We start from the raw sequence: 22,675 nt of genomic DNA, 5'->3' as shown, positions 1-22,675 counted from the left end.
TCCAAATTCCTCCACACCCCTTCTTCATTCCTGCAATCTCCTTGTGCTGGAATTTTAACCACTAATATGAAATACATTTTACATCTAAAATATTTTGATTGTAAACATCATCCTTAGAAAGTGGTCCACAGACTTTGTGGCTTGGCGGTCTTTCGGGGGTGGGGGAAGAAAACCGGGCTGTGCAAGCAGCGGGCAGGCATGCATGTGTGTGCATGCCGGCGTGCTTGCGTATACACACATAGCTCAACTGCAAGTTGAGCACTTGAGCTGTAAGCACATGCACACTAGTCTGCTCGCCCAAACTGAGCTGTGCATGGCCACAACCCAGTAGTGGGTTGCGGCCTGGAGGCTGGGGTCTCCTGTTTTAAGCTTTCTGATTGCCTGGTAATTAGCACAGCCATTTAAGAAGAGAAATTGGGGACTCTACTTGAGGACTACTACCAATGCCCTATTTTTAGTTTGATCTTGGACTAAAAATATCAATTTGTTAAGCTCCATGAAATTAAGCAGAAGATTGTGAAGCATCTGCCCTCTCCTGTAACCTGTTAATTGCAGGAATTGTATTTAAAAGTAACGATTCCTTAAATGAAAAAAAAAAAAAGAAAATCCTACAGGCTGATCAAGAGAATTGCCACGATATAAAAAGCAACGTACCTTTAGGGAGGGCAGTATGGAAGCCATGATATGTTTTGACTGCATCTCTTTATGGGCATTATATTTTATTTATATATTAGGCAAATATAAACAGTATCACACCACTAAAGGTTTCCTAAAGACCAGCATATCTCAAAAAATTTAGATCATTTCCCTCTTGCATGAAGTATTTCTAACCCATACCATCAATTTGTCAGCTTTCTTCCAGCTGCATTTAAACCAAGATTTATAAACCATGTTTACAATTCCAACAAACCAAGATTGATACAACTCAAATAAAACACATTGCTTAGAAAAATGAACTCTAAACATGCTCTGTTCTTCAGATAAGCAAGCTAAAACCTCATTAGAATTCATGTTCAACACGGAGTCCAAGCTGGTGAAAATGTAAGCAACTTTATGAACATGAAGTATGGCAAATTGATCAAAATTTCAGAGGCTTTCTGCAATTTATAGCCTTTTAATCACCTAGAACAATGTCACTAGCCTGATATATTGACAGGAGGGAAAAAGAATAGAGGAACAGTTTATTGTCTTCTCACACTAAAATGAGCTCTGTGTTTGATCACATTGGCCCCATGATATTCACCAGTCTTCAGGTCATTTACCCAAATGCTTCATTGCTCTAAGATCATAGAAAACCAAGGGAGTCTGCTTATCCATCCAAAAGAAGGCAATTAGGAGCAATTATGTCAATTGTCCAAGTAATCTCCCTATTCTACAGTTCAACTGGAGTTTCAACAGAATTATACTCCAGAAGCAGGAAAATTCTCTAGGGCATTTGAAATGCTTTTCAATCCATTAACTGCACTGTTTTAATCCTGCAAAGGTCTCAACAAATCAAACCATTAGGAGGTAATGATCTCTTTAGATCAGATTGGGAATTCTAGAAATTGTCTTTCAAGGGATTTGGCAAAAAGGGACGCCATACGGAAATAATCTGGCATGTAGTTTAAAGGGGTAGTGGTAAAAGCCTCATCCACAAGATACTAGATATAGGGATGCAAATATACAAAAAAGGGAGAAGTGCCTTTTTGATCCAACTATTGCGATTTGGAAACTAGAAAGAGAATTCAATAAGTTTAAGGAAAAAACAACAACAACCAAGAAGGTGAGTGAGAATATTCATCCTAAAGGACAGACTTTATTTTCTAAATTTTCAAAGAAGACTTCAGAAAATATATTTACATTTGGAAAAAAAAAACACCTCAGGTTCTCATTTACATCTCAAGAAGGGACATTTTTCCTTCATCCAGTAATAACCTACAATTTGCAGCCCTTTCATCTTCAGGATCCCTGAGAGTCTTTGAAGATGGCCTTGTATTTCTTCTGCAGTTCTTCAAGCTTTGAGGCTGAAAAAGTAAAAGATCAGCTTGCTAGAGGGAAAGGTGCTTGGGAGGCCTAACAGTCTTTCAGGCTCTGTTGAAGTGATGGCTCTATCTCAGGGGTAGGCAACCTTGGCTCTTTTATGACTCGTGGACTTCAACTCCCAGAATTCCTGAGCCAGCATGGCTCAGCTTGGAAACCTCTCCCTTTCCCCTCAGCATGGCTGGCTCAGGAATTCTGGGAGTTGAAGTCCACGAGTCATAAAAGAGCCAAGGTTGCCTACCCCTGCTCTATCTCTTCATCAAAATGCTCCCGCCAATTCTCTCTACACTTTACATGTCCTTCTCTCCTAGCTGGCCATGGTACCTTCCCCAAATTTCACTCCCTAAAGAAAATACCTCTCCCCCCAACCTCCCTGCACACACAAAGGGGCATCAGAAAGAGAGTTTCACAAAGAGTATAGGAAGAGGAGCTGACATTTATAGGAAAGAGCAGGCCACAGAAGACCCAAGGCTTACCTAATGTGGCTATAGTGCTTCCATTCCAGAACAGCTTCTGTTCATGCCGACACTGTACTGTCTCCATAATACATTCTGAGGTTTCTGTAACCTGGGCCAGCCCTTGCAGCTCCTGAAGACAGAAATATTAAAAAAAAATAGAATAAAAAACAAACCAGGCAGCTCCTTTAGTGACATCTTATCATCTCCAACTGTTCAAGACTTTGTGCTCCAGATATCAATAGCTGTGATGAAGAGAGGCAGGAAAGAGGGGAGTGAAAAGCCCATTCTGAAGGATTTTTTTTTTTAAAAAAAGGCAAAAAAGGGAGCAATTGTGTAATAAAAAAACCAAGAAACACCAGAAAGCTAACAAATACATTATATTATAGGCTTCATGGATTAGAAGACATTTCTATTTGATGGCCCCTCAGTATGCCATAAACCAGAGGGCAGATTTACATAGGAAGAAATAAATTCCTGAGTTTAGCAACCTGACTGCTGCCTCTTGTATTCTGCAGACTTTTTGGTTTATTGCACACCTCATTTCATCTTTGTGTGAACATACGCTTGCCCTCTTTCTTTTATTAAAGATAGGCTCTAAGTGTCAAGCACTTTTGTCGCAAAAGTCAAAGGTGTCATAAATGTCATGTTTAAGGAAAGCTATTCTAGATGGTAAAACACACAGGTGCAGGCAGCTACCATTGTTACAATTGCATCTGAATGTGAACATTTAGAAATATGAATACTGCTATTTAGCATGAAACTGAGCCCCTACTTGTTCATAAGGTAAAAGTAAAGGTTTCCTCTGTCCAGTCAAGTCTGTCTCTCCAGAGCAGGGGTTCTCAACCTTGGCAACTTTAAGACTTGTGGATTTCAATTCCCAGAATTCCTCAGCCAGCAAAGCTGGCTGAGGAATTCTGGGAGTTGAAGTCCACAAGTCTTAAAGTTGCCAAGGTTGAGAACCCCTGCAGTCTAGAGGGTGGTGCTCATCTCCGTTTCTTAGCAGGGGGAACCAGCGTTGTCTTGAAGACACCTCTCTGGTCATGTGGCCAGCATGACTATACGCTGAGGCACATGGAACGCTGTTCCTAAGGTAGGGAATGACTAATTGTCTTGTACCAGTTTCAGCCCTTCCAGACACAATATATTATCTTTACTGTCATGTCATCTTTGAGAAAAAGGGAGATGAAAAAAGCTAAAAACTGAATTACATTGATCAGTTTGATATCTAATAATGGATCAGTACAGAAAATAGCAGGACAAATTTCTGTGATCAGTGAACGCAAGGAGCCAATATTTAGACTAAAGGAAAACTGATGAATCAACCCTGTCCTTGTGAAATATGCTCAGTGAATAAGCAATTGTTTTGTTTTTTTAGTAGTTTATAATATAAAATACAAAAATACGAAAGCAAGTAGTGGTGAAAATAGGGGAGGGAAAAGGGGAAAAAGAAAGAAAAGGTGTTGACGTTGGATTCTATTTGGTGCAATAGAGTAAGAGCATCAAACCTCAACTTTCTATTTTACATAATAGTATAAACTAGCCATTTCTATAACAAACCTATGTAACTGGTAAAACCCACAATCGAAGTTTTGTTTTTTTCCACCTCAAGCACAAAGTCAATAAGCAATTGATTTCTAATAGACTTGAAACTGGAGCTATGAATACAACTAGGTCTTGATTGGTGTGGATAATGAATTCTACGAAATGATTGCATTATTCAAATTAGCGTTATTCAAAGTGATATTTCTGTGGAAAATATGATTAGTTCCATCTCAGCCAAAATAGGCAATGAAAAATTTTGAACATAAAAATTATATGTTAAGGCATATTAGTGAACTATGGATTGACAATTGTAGCCAGTATGAATACAGTTAAAAGATGCTGTTTCTATCCTTCTTGTTGATGTTTGCAAACCACAAAAAGCTGATGCAATTTACTTTTTTATTTCCCCTGTGTATGTTATAATATTGTATACTACAGATTCAGGCATTCCAACATCTCATTCTATTTTGGCATTGCTATGACCAGTTTCACGTGGTTCAATTACTTCAAGTTTGTCCTAATGTAATAATTAGCCTCTTCTTTTTGAGCTTGCATTGTTTTCCTCTGATGGAATCTTCTTTTTCTCCATTTTGTATACATAAAGATTTAACTATAGTTCCAACTGCAACTGTGTGCAATAGACACATATTAGCTGAATTTTCAGATTACATGCAACCTGGTATCAATTTACAATTTGCTCTAAATTGAATATTGTATTAGCCTGAACTTGGCATTAATCACAACTTGGCTGTGTATGAAAGACTAACTTAAAAATAAATGTTGAAATTATTGTTGTTTTAACACGTCAACAAAAAACTATGAGTAAGGCTAGTAGGAAGATTTAGGAAAGGGAACTACTCCATGCAAATGGCTAAGAGGGTAGAACTAAGAAAAAGGTAGACATTTGTGCATTTAAATATATTAGACTTAAAAGGCAGGTGCATTTGCCTAACATCAGGAAGGATGAAAACATTATGCTTGCCTTCCTATAATGTATCTTCTTCTGAAGTTTCAGGTAAAGTATTCCACTAGATGGTATTCTGATGAAAAGGAATGTAACTAGGGTAACTAAGATGTAACGAAAGAAAAACCTTTGAAATGGAAACCAAATTTGCTTGCTTTTGAGACATTTGGATGTTTTAGGACTAGAATAGTAGCTTTTTGCTGCCATCTGATGACCTGTGAAGATAGTTTTTTGATTTCCCAAAGGAAATAAGCCTCAACCAGTGATGGCAAACCTTTTAGAGACTGAGTGCCCCAAAACCGCCCCCCACCCCCGTCCCTGCTCCGCCCTGCCTGCTGAGCCACCCACCACCTCCACGGCCCGCCACAGATCACCCAGGCAGCCCAGCAGCGCCATGGCGGCCATGCCCTCCACCCGTGCCCAGCAGCATCATCTGCGTGTGATGAGGCGCAAGGGCGGAGTCTAGTCCCCGCTGCTCAGCTACCATGTCCTTGGTTGCAGTGCTTTGCGTGGGCCATGACTGGGGGCGACTCTCCTCTGGGAGGGGTTGCTGGTGAGGAGGGGGCCATGGGAGAAGGTGGGGCTGGGGCAACGGTGCGTGTGCCCACAGAGAGGGCTCCGAGTGCCGCCTCTGGCACACATGCCATAGGTTCGCCAACACTGGCCTAAACTATATTGATTCTCTTCCTCCTCTGTCACCAGACCAAACATAGAGGCCCACCATAGCCCCAGAAGAGTTCCTTCTGCTGAGCTGAATTGGCTCCAAAGTGACTATTTTCAATTGGCACCAAGAAATATCTTGTGCATCTCTCCAGCCTTCCCCCTCACCTGCAGATTTCCTGGGATGGAGCTATATCTGCAGACTAAAATGGTACAGTCAGATACAGATTTACTGACTCAGAGAGAAAAAGAGTAGTGTCACAACCTCTTTGGATGGTTGCTAGGAAACTAACTAGCATTTTCTATTTTTATTACCAGACTTCCCCAAACACAAGGCCCGAAGCCATGACTGAAAACCCAAAGAACAATTTTTTTCTACATTGCCACAATTTCTATATAGGCTCTCAAATTCTGTCCCTCCATTTACATGCCCCAAGCTCACCTGCATACACAGCAGCAGTTTGTGGTGCACGGCTTGGAAGAGGGGGCCACAAGGACTCAGTTTAGGAGCAGGACGCTCACAATGCTTCTGCAGCTCATTCTCATAGACTTGTTCAAAGGCTGTGAGCAGCTGACTGTAGTCAGAAACTATCAGCTTGAGGGACTGAAGAGCCGTGGCACTGTTGTTGGATGGATCGGCACCAGCCGGACTCCCCTGGAGGAAAGAACACTATTTTCCCCCACCCCACCCCAAAAAAAATACAGTGAAAAAGACCTGAATTGAAGAAAAGAGGGAAATAACTGTTTGAGGATAAGATATATCCAGTAAAAGCCATCCATTCATGCAACAGTGGTAATAAACAGATTGTTGTTGTTGTTGTTAATTGTGAAGTCGTGTCCGACCCATCGCCACCCCATGGACAACGTTCCTCCAGGTCTTCCTGTCCTCTACCATCTTCTGGAGTCCATTTAAGTTCTCACCTACTGCTTCAGTGACTCCATCCAGCCATCTCATTCTCTGTCGTCCCGTTCTTCTATTGCCCTCAATCTTTCCCAGCATTAGGCCCTTCTCCAGTGAGTCCTTCCTTCTCATTAGGTGGCCAAGTATTTGAGTTTCAACTTCAGGATCTGGCCTTCTAAAGAGCAGTCGGGGTTGATCTCTTCTAGGACTGACCAGTTTGAATGCCTTGCAGTCCAAGGGACTCGCAGGAGTCTTCTCCAGCACCATAGTTCAAAGGCCTCAATTCTTTGGCGCTCAGCCAATTAATGCCAATAACCATTTTTATTATATTTTATTTATATCCCGCCTTTATTATTTTTATAAATAACTCAAGGTGGCAGACATACCTAATATTCCTTTCTCCTCCTATTTTCCTCACCACAACGACTCTATGAAGGGGGATGGGCTGAGAAAAAAATGACTGGCCAAAGTCACCCAGCTGGCTTTTAGGCCTAAAATGTGACTTGAACTCATAGTCTCCTGGTTTCTAGGTCACCACCTTCACCACTACACCAAACTACTTTTCTGGCTTCTTCTTCTGCTTGTCTTGAAATTCCAAGCATCACCTTCCTGACTCCCTATGAAAAATTGAATGAAATAGCTCTTTACTGCAATTTAGCCAGGATACCTCTGATGCGATTAAAAAAATACATACACGTGGTATCCATTATAGCAAGCAGATGCAGATGGCTACGATACCTGCATAGTAAAAAGGGAAAAGTAGAGGCACTGTTTTTAATAACAGGACCAGAGCAGTGAGGCTCTCAATAAAAGTGGTAGGCAAGGCAGAAGAGGGAAGGAAAGAAGAATTAAGGGCAATGCAGTTTGCTAGCCCTAACTAGTCTTTCCATGGGAAGGAGTACTTGGGACTAGCAACTTTTCAACATTATTTTCTTGACATTTTTTGATATGAAAACTTACTAATAGGCATCTACCTAACACAATTTAATTAATTACTATGTTATAAAACTGATAGATTGTCAGTCTCATAAAATCAGGTATCCCTTTCTGTAAATATTCCATGATGAGCCTATACAATTAATAAAATGAAATGTCAGACTGTGCTCATAACTGCAGTAATGGGACAAATAAACTGGAGGGGATTCAGAAAGACACTTCCAACTCACCTTTCCCACTGTAAAACATATGCCCCCTGTTTGATATAGCAGGTTTGCAAACTGCTTACCTGTGCTCTTAGATTTTCCAAGGCTGCTGCAGTCTTCTCCAGCGCCTCTGAAGCCTCCAAGAGAGTTTGCTCATGAGAAGTCATTGAGAGCAGGACCCTTTTATATACAGACAAGAAAGTGGGTAGCAAGAGTTCATGGTTTCATCATGATAGACAGGAAACCATGGGGAAAAGGAGTGGAGTCCAACGGAAAAGCAGATCTCATTTTTATAGGAGTCCTTTCCTCTATTTGACACCTCTAGGCCTGCCATAATTCTACAATAAGCTGAGGTGAAGGACTTCTTGACTCTCTACTTCCCATAACTTAACAGCAGGCACAAGAACCTTACCTTTTCTGCTGTCCTTCTTCATCCAAAAGGAGATGCTTTATATCTGAGCTCCAGGGATGACACTCTGGATTTAGCACTGTCTGCAAATCAGGGCTAGAGAAAACCTGCTTTATGAATTCTTCATTCTTCCTAGCTATTTCTTGGCAAGATTCTTCTGTGCTGCAAGAGAATGCTGGGGAATTATAAAATGCAGGCTGCAGGGCAGTCTAACCTAGGAAGTAAAATTGGGATTGATACAAAGGGAAGAAGGGGTCTAAAAATCAAAGAGACATGATCTGTTCCCATTAAAAGACAAATGCATTTGATGGAAATAAAACATGGCCCCAGAGCTCTTGCTTAAGATCAGCCATCTGAGCAAGTGCTCTGATTGCAGAAAAAAGGGTACACAGGTTGGTATGTTCTAGCTACACACATAGGGTCTGTGCCTGGGCACCAGTAATATAAAATGAGATGTTTTTTAAGATTCCATCATTATCGTCTAATTCCTGTGTACCTCCCCTTCTCTCTCTCTCTCTCTCTCTTTCTCTCTCTCTCTCTCTCTCTCTCTCTCTCCCTCCCTCCCTCCCTCCCTCTTTCTTAATTATCCCAAATTTTTACTCCAAAATCCACAGTAAAAAAAATACGACCCACAATTTTGGACGTTTCTAGGACAAAGTATCTAGGATGGCATGCGGATTTCATTCCAAAATCTGAATCAGCATGTCATTGTAATGGCAGAATTCTATACCTTTTGCCAACAGTAACAATTTTGCCCTACTCAGCAATGGCAGCGATATTCAACATCACATTAACTATATATATTTTAGCACACAAGAGCTGCAAAGCTTAGGGAATGCTAATTGTGGGGAGGAGTACCTTGATCCTCCCCCTCACCTGGAATAACTACTGGAGTCCGATTTAGAGTCTGAGAGCATGAGGTTAGTTTGAGCTGGAATGACAGCCACCAGCTGTTGCAGGAAGTGGAGCTGCCTTTTAACACAGGCCTTTCCCTGTGGGGGACACAAAAAAGCATACAAAGTCTTAGCATCTTCCCTTCCAGTCTGGGGACATAAACAGGCCTTCCCCTCGGATATGCTCAGCTGTTAATATTTAGGATAAAGTGTCTGAGCAGGCCCCGTGTTAAAAGAGAATAGAAGAAAAAATGTTCAAGGCCTAGAAAGGAAATTCCATAAAGAGAAACAGCATACATTTCATTTCAATCCTTTTCTCATCACATAACCTGGACTTTTAATTAGTTAAAATGTTACTATGGGGGAGGGGGGAGGGAAACAGCTTGTTGTATCTAGTCAGTTAAACTGCAGGAAAGAGAAGAATATAAGAATATCCGTCACAGCAGGCAACAAGGAGCCGACATCCGCAATGAAAGGTAAGGGAAATGACATAAAACAGCCATGGAAGTGACAGGAGGCTGCTTTTGCAAATGTTTTCCCGGTGCTTACCTCGATGAGATCCAAATCATCAGCTCGACAAAGCATCAGGTCAGATCCTAGCTTCGCCATACCTGTCAGGATAGGAGGAAGTTTAGCCACACAGGTGCCAGGGCTTTCCACAGAGTTATATTTGCTCTAGAACAACAAGTTTCCAGTTCTCATGAACAATGCAGTTCATGAAGCCCTTTTACAAACGTTCCCAGTTTTCCCAACTTGCAAATGGACGCAGATATACAAAGGGAGACCTATGAAACATTTGGCAATTCAACTTTCTGTGGCTCTGCTTTTCTTTTCGTAATCACCCACGCACCTGATGACTTTCCAGCCCAGATTTACTCATTCTGCTTTGAGGACAGAGAGTAGAGCCTGAGATTTTAATACAATACACACTTACATTCCAATGTTAACAAAGCTTTAAAAAACAACAACAGTACTTCGATAGGTTTTTACACTTCTACATCTGTAGAATGACATCAGCATGATTGGCTCCATTCAGGTACCAGGAGATGGCAGAAGACAGGTATGAGACCAGGGCTGGGAAGGGCTATGGAAGCTGAACCAAACCTACAAAACAAAGGTATTGTATTCCATTTTACTTTCCCCTAATTCCTAATGACCATTGCATAGCCAAAAATGAAACGTTGGCCCAGAGTGGAGGGAAACTCTTCCTGGAAAGCAGCATTTTTTTTTTTTTTTTTACAGCAGATTAGTGCAAGACTTGGCTAGCACATGTAATTTTGTCTTTGGTCCTGCTATCCATTTTTATAGAGACACGGAGAAGTTTGATACCAGGCCGAGATGCCCGATTCTTTTTGTGCCCACTCAAGAGGCAACTGTACAAAAAAAAATAAATCATCATCTGGTACTTCTTGTACAATTCCTTGTACACTAAAACTCACAGTCAAGTATTGGAGAGGGGTTTGAATCAGTGTCAGGGTACTTGTTTTTCCCATTAAGAGTCCCCCAATTCATTTTCCAGTGTCTCCTATTCAAGAGACAAGATAGCAACAAATGACTGGGGGAAAAAAGCACTGCCAAGGCGGTACCAATGGTTAGGAATTTATTTTATTTTGTATGAATAAATGGGAAATAAAAACTTTTTAATAAAAAAAAAAGCACTGCCTGCGGTTTGGGGCCCACTGGAAAAAACACAATTTTGTTTTAGACTAAATGCATGTCACCAGTTTTGGGCCAAGAATTATACGTATAGACACAAAAGTTGATGGCCTCAGAACAAAAAAAACCCCACCTAGTACTGCATTAAGTGCTATTAATATGACTGCTCTCTTCATCTCCCTTTTCTTTCGTATTAAACAGATGAAATACCACAATTTGGTCACAACTTTTAAAGGGTCCCTGAGAATTCCAGGGGCCACATGGACCCTCAGGATGTGCTCCTCTGATTCAAAGGGACATGGTCTGATAGGCACCACTGGCCAAAAGACAGCCAATAATATTAAAGAGTAGTGAGACAGAAGTTCCTTTCTTGTGTACAAAACAGCCTGATATGCAGATTTCAAGCTTTGTGTTCCCCACGACTTTAGACTGCACCATATTTACTCACATCTGTATTATCTCTTTTGAATGGCGCTTGCTTCATTCGTTAACTTGCTCACTACAGATGCAAACAAACTGGGTAGAGGTCAGGAGAGAATGGGGCATTTTGGTAACCGAGTCTTGTGAAGAGTCACTGAACTCAGCTTGTTCAATTACAGAAAAACTTTGAGGAACCAGCAGAGGAGAGCTTTAAAAAAAAAAAAAAATTAAAAAAAGAGTTTCATAAACACAAAAGCAAAACATCTGCCTGGGAAAAGAAAGGACTGTTTTCAATTGCTGAAGACAGGCTTGGATTAAAATATGATTTCTAGCTTGCAAGCATTAGACAAAGGAAAATATGACAACATAATAAATTACGACTTGATCCATTTTTATGGAGCGTCTCAAATTATGAAGATTATGGATTAATCCAAGTCACATGCCACAGACTGAAAACCTAAACCATGTTTCTTGGCAAAACCCCTACACTTTTAGATTTAAAAAGTAATTCATACAGATGTGTTTATGTCCGTTGGCTTAGTTCTCTGACCCCATTGAGGAGAGGACTTCAGAATAATCAGAATTTTGGTCCAAAAGTTCAGATTTTGCTTGGAATATTGGAAGCTTGGTGGATTGAAACATGGACTGATGGAATGCCAACTAAGATGTGACTCATTTCCTGGAAACCGCGCAATTGATTTGCAGTGCATCTATATGCCAACAGAAACGCCACAAATGTTAACTAGCAGTACAAAAGTTGCTTTTTCTTTTTTCTTTTAACAGTGAAGTTGCCAGTATTCCCCTATATTAACTTGATGATTTTAAGAAGCAAAAAGCATCCTTCCTTTGTTCTTAATATGTGTCTCTTTTTTTGTTAACATGTTTCTTAAACAATATTATTCTTAATTACTTTGAACAACTCCATAACTTATTTACAAGCAATGACTTCATATTACCTATAAGGGCATGCTGCAAAATTATATTTATTTCCTTATTACATTTCTGTACCACTCATCTCACCTACGTGATTCTGGGTGGTTTATAATAGCATAATAAAACTATATAAACAGATGACTAAAAGCACAATTAAAAACAAAAATTAACAACAAGGTTAAAATATACAAGTTAAAAGTAAAAATCAATGTTAACAAAATGAATGAAATGAAATAAACAAGTGCATTAATGAAGATAATTCAGTTTGTTTCTTTTGGAGACATTTACTTTTCAAGACCTCACTATTCTTATTATTCCGTTATCATCTAGCCTCCAAATGCGATTGTTTAACTAGAAGATTAGACAGAGATGAATCTAACTAATATGTAAACCCGGTTCTATAATCAATCATACTAATAACTCTAAAAACAGAAACTAGGAAATGGCTAGACAAAGAAATGCAGGCTTGGTTTTCAATTGTTCAAATGGAATTTTATAGGATACGCTAACAAAATGCAGTCTAGGACATAATTAACAGTTTTCCCATTTGAGCTCAGAGGGAACTTTAGATCCCTTCCCCCGCAGAAATACATCTTACTAATAATTTCCATAGAAATAAGTAACATAAGCAGTAATCGAAATTATGGTTTCTAGACAGGACAAAATTGAACATTGGACAGCCATTTACAGAACAACAGAATAACAGAGTTGGAAGGGACTTTGGGAGTCTTCTAGTCCAGGGCTTTTCAACCAGTAGTATGGCTACCACCTGTGGTACATTGGCAGCTGGCAGGTACGCAACCATCCTAGAAAAGTGGTAGCGGGGGAGGGGAATGAGCTGAACCGGTGGTAGCACTGCACAAGCCTGAGCGAGAGATGGCTGGAGCTGCAGGGCTGTCAGGGCTCACCGGAAGCACCAGGATCAGCGCCAGGCTCCAGCTGGAGCTCGGCACTGATCCTGGCGCTTCTGCTGAGCCCAGAAGAAGCGCCGATGAGCTGGAATGTTGCAGCATCCCCAGGGTCTTGTGATTTACTTTCAGATGCTTGGCGACGGATTCATATTTATGACGGTCACAGTGTCCCAGGGTCATGTGAAGTGACCAAAACCTGCTGCAACCGCCTAGCAGACGGGGGAAATAAAAACAAACACCCCACCCCACCCCCGCTGCCAATCCTCAACAGAAATGCTCACAATGAAAACCTCAGACAGGAGGAAGAATGCCGCTGGGGGGGTAGGCAGGTGTCTTGCTCGGCTGTGCCTTAGGGGGCACTTTTTTCAGTGCCATTATAACTTCGAACAGTCACTAAGCGAACTGTTGTAAGTCAAGGACTACCTGTAGTTTATCACTTTTTTCCTTTTTTTTTTTTTTTGGTCATCAAGTTTTTGACACCTTGCTAGGCGACTGGTGGTACTCGGATATTTCCATATCCTAAAAGTGGTACAATGGGTGAAAAGGTTGAAAAGCCCTGTTCTAGTCTAACCATTGAGCTGTGGTGGCCAGTGGTTAGAATGCAGTACTGCAGGCTACTTCTGCTGACTGCTGGCTGCCAGCAATTCGGCAGTTCGAATCTCACTGGCTCAAGGTTGATTCAGCCTTCCAACCTTGCGAGGTCAGTAAACTGAGGACCCAGATTGTTGGGGGCAATATGCTAACTCTGTAAAATCACTTAGAGAGGGCTGTAAAGCACTGTGAAGTGGTATATAAGTCTAAGTGTTATTGCTATTATTTTTATCAATAATTCAAGGTGGCAAACACGTACTCTAAAGGTTGAATCATGGCAACTGACCCAAACTTTGCTAATCTGAGATGTCTCATTGCTCATCCAAGGAACTTTACCAGTCAGAGCAAAATTAGTTAGGCAGAGAGTTGTCGGAAAGTACCAACACTTGCCACACCAACTTCAGGGGTTTCTCCTCAAAATGCATTGCAATATGTCAATGAAGACTCAATCATCCAGGCCAAAGGTGTCTAAAGGTTGAATCATACCAACTGGACCAAACTTTATTAATCTGAGATATTTTGTTGCTCATTTAAGCAATTTTATCAAATCTTCATTGACATATACATAATACTTTCTCCTATTTTCCCCACAACAACATTGTGAGGTGGGTTGAACTGAGAAATAGAGAGACTGGCCCAAGATCACTTAACTGATTTTCAGGTCTAAGGCAGGACTAGAACTCACAGTCTCCTGGTTTCTAGCCTATTGCTTTGTCCACTAGACTAAACTGGCTCTCCCACTTTGCAATTTCCCATTTAGCTTCATCTCTTTTCTATACACACTGTGATGCTATATGCAGATACAAAAGTATGCACTGCATTGTCACAGAGTCTTTTTATCTTTTTGACAAAAGGCTTTGATCCTGCATACTTTGAATTTGAGTCTATATATAGTCCTATTCTGCCCTCCTCCCCACACCCAACCCAAGAACCCATAAACACATCAGCCGTTTCCCCAACTGATAGAATGATATAGATTTATTAACCCACTTAATATGACCACTGTACCTTTTATCTTTAAACCTGATTGGGATTCTTTATTGAGAGATGAAAACTGCTCTCGAAGAGGTGGGTACACGCTGCAAGGAAATGCAAAATAAACTTTCAGAGCCTTGTCAGAATATTGTAAACACTTCACACCTCTTCATAAATGCAAGTAATTTGAATTATTCAGAGATAAAGATGGTGAAAGAGTACAAAGTACCTCTGCCTTTCCAAAGAGCAATACCTAACCATTTAAGACATCTGTTCTTGAATAGTTGCTTATAATGATTATGATTATTTCCTATAATGATTTCAAAACAAGTTACTGTAAAATCTGGCCCCATTTGTGGATTTTCAATCTAGCAAGGGGGAAACCCTTAATATAGAATGAAGAGAGCAATCAGAGGAAGCAACCATGATTGTGAGATTGGCCAGAACAAGGGGACACAGGCAATTGTTATAAACATCCCTAGAAGAGAAACTGTAAATATTTGATTTTAAAAAATGTGGATCCCATCAAACCATTATAAACCCATACAGTATCCAGGGAGAACTTATGCAGGCAGAATCTCCTTTAATTTTATATATTTCTACCAGGCAAAAAAGCCATCCTGTCTCTTTAATAATTTGAATACTTTAGTACTATTTAAACCCCTCTATTTGTCATATTCTCTTCTTGCCATTTCTTATCATAAGAGACTTTAAATATCAACTATCTAAAAATACACATAAATGGGCTAAGAGGTAGCCAAGGTACAAAACTCTAGTCCTTCTTTATTTCATTTACAAAAATTGGGAGATACTGGGTTTAGGACACAGGAGAAAATGAATATTTGCCAGCAGTTTCCAAATTGAAGGGCCCAGTCCAACACAGCTGCTGATGTCAGAAATGGCCCTCTCACAGACTATGTAGGTTTCCACTTCCAATTCCACCATATGGATTGGGGGAAAAATGTTCCCATCTTTCTGGGATTATCAAGCCCATTGGCCAGTTTAGGAAGCCAGGTTTTGGCACCTCACTGTCCAAATATGATAGTGCTAAAATCTTGTTCAAATCAGGCTCAAATGATGGACATTGACATATAGGTAGTCCTCAGCTTAAGATGACAATTTGGATCAGAATTTTCATCACTAAACAATGCACAATATAAAGCACAATGTCACATGACCGAATCGCTTAGCGAAAGCAATTTCAGTGGTTCTGGTTGCCATTATTAGCAAAAAGAATTGCCATCAGTCTTATGGTTTGAAGCGACTCTATTAAGCAAAGATCTCATATTATTGCGATTTCCAACTTCCTGCTCCTCCCCTTTAATTTCATAACCCGAGGACTACTGGTATAGGTTTCTTGACAATATTATAGAAATGGTTGGCATTGCCCAGAAATTTTTCCATTTTCCAGTCTAACCTATAGTCATCTCCCATCCACATAACAATCAAATCTGACCCACATAGCTTTTCAAGTTCAGTCGGGATTAACTAGATGCGGTCACCTAGCTGGACCCAATGAAGTGAAAATTACTGTAAACTCTTTCTGAATAGCTGCTCTTAATTTCAGCAAAATGTTTTCTGCAGCTTGTGATTTTATGCCATGGTTAATCTCCACACTTATTACAACTTCCTAATTAACTTTTTGCTAACATATATAATCAAAGGAAAGTAAATTTCAAAGGGCACTTGTCACTTGATCAGAACTGGAAATGGGACACATGTATGAAATGAAACTAACATCACTCATAAGGGTAAGTCAAATCATATAATTAACTTTTAGAATCACAAAGAAAGAAGCACTAATGGTTTCAAGAGCTGTTTCTTTTTCTACTAATAAGAAATTAATCTTGCTTGTCAAGAAAAGAAAATGCTAAAATTGCAGTCTTATGATCTCTAGCAGAGTATCTTAAGAGCTGCAGGATTTTTCAGTCCCTGTCCTGCCCAAGACTGCAAAGAGAATTCTTTTATCAGCAAAGAAATCTGCTATCAGAAACTTTCTCCTTTACCTCCCAGCACTGGAAAGGCTAAAAATAGGGATGGCAAAGAAGGGGCTACAGATTTATTGGATGCAATGCCTCCTCAACTTTATGGTCATGTTTTTCCAAAAGGAATAATTTATTATTTGCATTTAGAGGCTAGCAAACTTCCAGATTCTGGACATATTATATTTTAAAAGTAAGAAATAATAAAATGAAGAGAGAAAAAAGAGAAGAATTCTCTGTAAAGAAAACAAACCAGCAGACCAAAAAGCTAAAATTGACTGGGGTTCAATAGAATACATATGAAAAAATCTCAATCCAGAGAGCCTGAACAATTACAGCCACCCATTCTTGAGCCTGAGTCTGTTCCTCCCAATTCAGACCTGAACAGACCCGGATATTGAGACAGGACTGTAACAACATCACTTGTATGGCCTAGGCCAGGGGTAGGCAGCCCAAAACACTCAAAGAGCCACTTGGACCCGTTTCCCACCGAAAACAAAACACTGGAAGCCGCAAAAACCTTTTGATATCTAAAAGGAAGATAACACCGCATATATCCTTTTTTACTATATATATATATATATATATAATATAATATATATATATATAGTGTGTGTGTGTGTGTGTGTGTGTGTGTGTGTGTGTGTGTGTGTGTGTGTAGGTCTTTGGATGTTTAGGTTTTCTCCCGCGTAAAATTTTACGCGGGAGAAAACCCGAACAACCAAAGACCTACATACAAACACCCGCGAAAACCTCAGAAAACATATATGTATGTATGTATGTATGTATATGTATATGCATGTATGTATATATATATATATATATATATATATATATATTATAAAAACAAATAAATAACGATCACCAAAAGGATAAATAGAAAAATATTTAATAAACCTAGCTTTCGTCGGGCACTCCCAACATCGTCAGGGTTAAAAGCAGTCATTGGGAGAAAGCTTATATACGATCGCTAACTACCTGCATCCGGATTCTAGATCGCGTCACCGGTCCCAGTTGATTGTGCTGTGTTCTAAGTGTATCTCTTACGTCAGCGTGTGGTTCTTTCTTATCCCCTCTCCCTACTCTACTATGCACAACTCCATCGTTAACTCTGGGGCTGAGTAGGGTCCTTTCACCTCCCTTTTGGGTGGTAGTTATTTCCATCCTCCCACCTTTTTGTGTGCAATTCTCTTTACTAGGAGGGGGGTACGGGTTGTTCAATTTTCTCCTAGCTCCACTGCATGTCCCAGCTAAGTTGTGACCGATCCTCCTCACCCTTAGCAATCGCAACTTAGGTGTCTCGCCCCATTCTATGTTATCTACCCTCTTATCTCCTTCTATATGCGCTATCCCAGTTCGTTTGTCATCCGATCCGACGTCTCTCTCCCTACATTCATGAGGGCTATTTCTTTTTGCCGTGCTAGTGACGATACTTTGCCGCTCAGTTCACTGCTGGTCAATATCTTGTCTGTTCCATTCAAATCCCTTGTATATCGTGGTTATCTCCACTTTCCCTGCGGCGAGGTTTCACCTTAGGGAGCCTGCATATACATCAAAGGGGTGGGGGTAAAAATGCGCCCCAAAGAATGTGAGAATAAGAACCAACCCAAGGACGAGAAGTGTGCCCCGACCTGGGGAATCACGGGACGCCCTCCTGACTTACGAACACGGGAAGTGGGGGAGGTGGGTGATAACTCACGTGTAAGTAAAAGATGCAACGATAAGCTAATTGATTCTGTAGATGAGGCAAAGTTTTATCGGCCGGGACCTGTCACGAGATCCAGGAGCCATGTACAGACGCGATTACATTTATAAGCAAGTTCTCCCAGCATCCTGTTTATACCCTGACGATGATGGCAGCTTTTGGGCCATCGAAAGCTTGGTTTTATTTATTAAACTTCATTGTTTATATTTCCTGGTGTTCACCTTGTTGTATGTATGTATGTATGTATGTATGTATGTATGTATGTATGTGTATCTATATCTATCTATCTATCTATCTATCTATCTATCTATCTATCTATCTATCTATCTATCTCATAAAGGTAAAAAAGGATATATGCAGTGTTATCTTCATTTTAGATGTCAAAAGGGTCTCTCTCTGTGTGTCTCTCTCTCCCTCTCTCTTTCTCTACCCCCCCCTCTGATCTTCTGCTCACCTGGCAAGCTGGCTTCAAGCTGTTCTCCAATAAGCTCAGAGGTAGGCAACCTCGGCTCTTTTATGACTCATGGACCAACTCCCAGTCCTGAGTCAGCATAGCTGGGTTAGCTAGCTCTCTCCTGCCCTTCCTGCTTCCTGCAGAGACGTAGCAAAGGGAGGAGCCCCGCCCAAAAAGCTTTTCAGCTTGTCGGAGAACACCGTGAGTCCACTCTCTTTGACACACAGACAGACAGACAGAGAAGCAGGGAAGCGCAAGTGCCTCTCTCTGTCTCTTTCTGCAAATGGCAGAGGAGGCTGGGAGCCACAGGGGAAGACTCAAAGAGCTGCATGCAGCTCCAGAGCCACAGGTTGCCGACCTGTGGTCTAGGTGCAGGGGTAGGCAACCTCGGCTCTTTTATGACTCATGGATTTCAAATCCCAGAATTCCTGAGTCAGCACAGCTGGCCCTAGGGTCAAGATATACAACTGAATATCTTCTATATATTAATGATACTGGACTCTGAATTGGTGGATAACCTTATGCAGGGGTTTTGTGGAGATATTAAACAAGGCAGGCTATAAAGATTTTTTCTCTGCCTTCAGAAGAAAGTGAAGGAGAAAAAAAATCTATTTCTCTCCCCCCCCTTTCTGAGCTGATTCTGTCAGATTTTTAGATTTCACTGAGACTGCGCAAGACATTCTGACAGCACTGTTAGAATTATCGCATCAGGGAATAAGGCTCCAATTGTAATACTCATTACCTGACACAGATCCATTCCAATATGTCCAAACGATGGGATGAAGGGCTGAATAGCAGTTTCTCTATGTCTTCAACATCTGACAGGTAGACACCCTCTAGTGCTGGACAGCCCAATTCCTGAGGATAATGAAAAATAAAATCAGGAATATTTATTTTCATTCTATGCATCCGTCTAAACTTTTCCTTGAATTCTGCTAGGATTTCCAACCATAAAAAATATTTAGTTTTCTCACCCTCCTTTCCCACAGACCTATTTTAAGAAAGGAAATTCTTTGCATTTTCTACTGTTTAAACATATGCAGAATTGTAAATTTTAAATGCTTATGTATATAGTAGATGTATAGGCAAGCCTTCCATTCTGCATTCATTGGCTGTTTGCCATGTCTCAGCTTCAATTAGGATTCAAGCTGACTGAGGCATGACTTTTAATCATGTCAGCGGGGCAATCATTCCCAAATCCCTTGCTTTTTGCTAGACATGTTTTTAATGAGAACAAAAATTTGGAACAAAGGCTGAGAAAAGAGACAGGCAGAATTAACTGACTGGAATATTCAGAGATCTGCAGGGAGAGTTCAGGAAAAATTGACAGAGGCAAATCTGTTTATTCAAGTTTTTATTGTTTTAAACTTTCTATCCGCTTCCCAGAGACATATGTTGAATGGGTAGGCATATAAAATGAATATTGTTGATACTATAGATAAAAATGTTTAGTTGGAAAAATTGTAAAAGATTTATTTTTATTTTGACTTATATATTCAAGCCTAATATTTTGTTTCTGTTACTTACTTTCTATGTTCAATATCATAACTATGTGCTTTACACAACCAGGAACCTCTTCACAGCTGACTTGGTTGTAAAACAAGGAACAGACCAATATCATCTAGAGAGCTGCCTAGCAGTATACTGTAACTCTTCGCCATTGAATGTTTTGGCATGTGATTATTAAATCTGAAAAAAGGATTTTTACATACTTTTTCTTTTTAAAAAAATGATTTTATTTATCTCCAGTGAGATTAGTCTATCTCCCAAAAGAGTGGCAGAGGATGGGCTTTTGGTCTCCATTCTATCCTGCCAGAAGGTGGCAATATAGAATTTTTTTTTTTAAAAAAAAACCCTTTACAACAATGGTTCTCAACCTTTTTAATGCCGCGACCCCCAACCGGTCGTAAGTCGAGGACTAAACCGGTCGTAAGTCGAGGACTAAACCGGTCATAAGTCGAGGATTACCTAATCGGTCATAAGTCGAAGACTTTCCCTGCCCGGGAGCGCCGCGCATGCGTGGTGCTGCCCCCTGCGCTGGCCAAGGCATAGCTGGCAAGCAGCAGAGACGGAGCAGGCCGACCACCGGCTGGGCCACCAGCTGGCCCAGCCCAAGGGAGGTAAGGCACCCGCCGGAAAAGGGGAAAAAAATGGCGGACAGCCTTGTTTGGCAACTCCCGTGAAATGGTCGATCGACCCCAAATGGGGTTGCGACCTATAGCTTGAGAACCGCTGCTTTACAGTAAAGGCTACAGGACTCCTATGTCCTTGAGGTAAGGGAAGGACATCAGGTGGGATATTTCCAGAAGATATGTTTTACAGCAGGGGTCTTCAAACTTGGCCCCTTTATGACTTATGGACTTCAACTGCCAGAATTCCTCAGCCAGCATGCCTGGCTGAGGAATTCTGGGAGTTGAAATCCACAAGTCATAAAAGGGCCAAGTCTGAAGACCCCTGTTTTACAGCAACAAGAGCCAACAAATCACTGTGATAAAGAACAGAAGGCAAAGCCAACCTATGAAGACCTGGCTGGCTTCTAGGAGAGGTTTAAGACTTCAACCTTTCCAACCTATAAGCTTAGTGATATAGTTTCTCATGTATATTTGTGTGGTAATTCTTTATAAAAAAAAGTGTAGGGTATAGAGGAGATCTTCCATGTCACCATCACATTTATTAATGTTAACTCATGATGGATAAATGTGGAAGTCATTCAGCCTAAAATCTGCCAGCACTACTCCAATGCCATTAACTATTTGTGGAATGAGTTTACACCTACAGTATTGCATTCACCCCACATCTGTTTGCCAGATTTCTTAACATCATCCAGATTTTTGCTTCCTAGGTATTTTGAAAAGACAGATGAATTGCTCTCTAGGGTTCAATTTGTATTACAACCATTAGAAATCTTTCAGTATATATAGTTAGGCTATAAAGGTAGCAACATTAGTAATCCAAAAACTCAGAAAACAAATATATACTGTTCTGAAACGTGAGGTCACCTTCTTTTATTCTATTTATACTGAGTTGAAGTACTTTGTTGTTTTCTAATAGATGCATACAAAGAAGCAAGATATTTTTTCTGAAGCACAACCTTGTAGTAGGGAATGCATAGGATAAACAAAAAAATAGAATTTGGAAGGATACTACAAATGTATGTAAAGTTCCAGAGGTTTCTAAAGAAATCTTAAACTTTGATGAAGTGCAAGTCTATATTAAATCAAAATTCAAGAATTCTAGGAAAGGTCATGATGTCCTCCATACAACATCTATTCTCTTTTTCAAGTATAAGCAGCCACACTGAGTTTTCACATCCAAACTCCAATACTTTTCTATGTATATTTTTATTCAGAAGAAAGTCTCTGTTAGGATGCTATATGTACAATGAAACTCAAAATATGCAGAGGATCAGGCTCTAAGCCTGTTTTTTTATGAAGCAAATCTCATCACATTCAGTGGAATGTAAGAGTTATTGCAAATAAATATACCAAAGACAGTAATATAAGTACCTTAGGCAAAGAAATTAGCTCTTTTATCTCACATGGATTATCAACATATGTCATAACTTAGAATAGAATGATACCTAAACCAGCACCCAGTTTTCATAACCAAGATGCCTACAATCAAAAATAATTGCGCCCACTACTGGTCCACATAAGCAGTATTTCGTGGTATATTGCTCCACATCACGCTAAAGAACCACCAATACACAAGCATGTCCTAGATACATTTATTGCATCTGTACCATTTTGCTTTTTCCTGTAACTCGACATAATCAGATTTTTTTTTACAGGCTGCACAGAGGGCGACTCCTGCCCGGTACGCATCTCCCAAAAGCAGGTAGCCTTACCCCACACCGAGATGACACGGAGCAATATTCCTTCCCGCCCCGCCCTCCCCCACATTCCTTCAACGTGAACAATTAGTTCTCGCCCACCCTCTCCGCTCTCCAAAGAACAAACCACCTTTAGCCGCTCATAGATCGCAATAACGCCGCTGACCGCCATCTTCCCGCGCAGGGACTAGATCCCGCCCACCCCGCTCTTATTGGTTCGTCGAC

At 40.5% G+C, this 22,675-nt stretch overlaps 1 protein-coding gene across 1 annotated transcript; it reads right to left on the bottom strand.

Annotated features, from left to right (window-relative positions):
• Nucleotides 1-1,766: 1,766 nt before the first annotated feature.
• HAUS7 (HAUS augmin like complex subunit 7) lies at nucleotides 1,767-22,648 on the bottom strand. The gene is made up of 10 exons (XM_039328703.1): nucleotides 22,581-22,648; nucleotides 19,361-19,476; nucleotides 14,511-14,581; nucleotides 9,541-9,602; nucleotides 8,975-9,090; nucleotides 8,102-8,260; nucleotides 7,773-7,869; nucleotides 6,089-6,316; nucleotides 2,499-2,610; nucleotides 1,767-2,006 (listed from the first exon to the last, which is right to left on the bottom strand). The coding sequence occupies exons 1-10, from the start codon at nucleotides 22,620-22,622 to the stop codon at nucleotides 1,942-1,944; spliced, it is 1,068 nt and encodes a 355-aa protein (XP_039184637.1). The 5' UTR covers nucleotides 22,623-22,648; the 3' UTR covers nucleotides 1,767-1,941.
• Between the last annotated feature and the right edge of the window lie 27 nt (nucleotides 22,649-22,675).

This window comes from Crotalus tigris, unplaced genomic scaffold, assembly GCF_016545835.1.
Source record: "Crotalus tigris isolate CLP2741 ecotype Arizona unplaced genomic scaffold, ASM1654583v1 scf7180000024383.4638030, whole genome shotgun sequence".
In the NCBI taxonomy this organism is placed as follows: domain Eukaryota; kingdom Metazoa; phylum Chordata; class Lepidosauria; order Squamata; family Viperidae; genus Crotalus; species Crotalus tigris.
The sequence above is the reverse complement of the archived record's forward strand: the minus strand, read 5'-3'. Positions and strand labels throughout refer to the sequence as shown.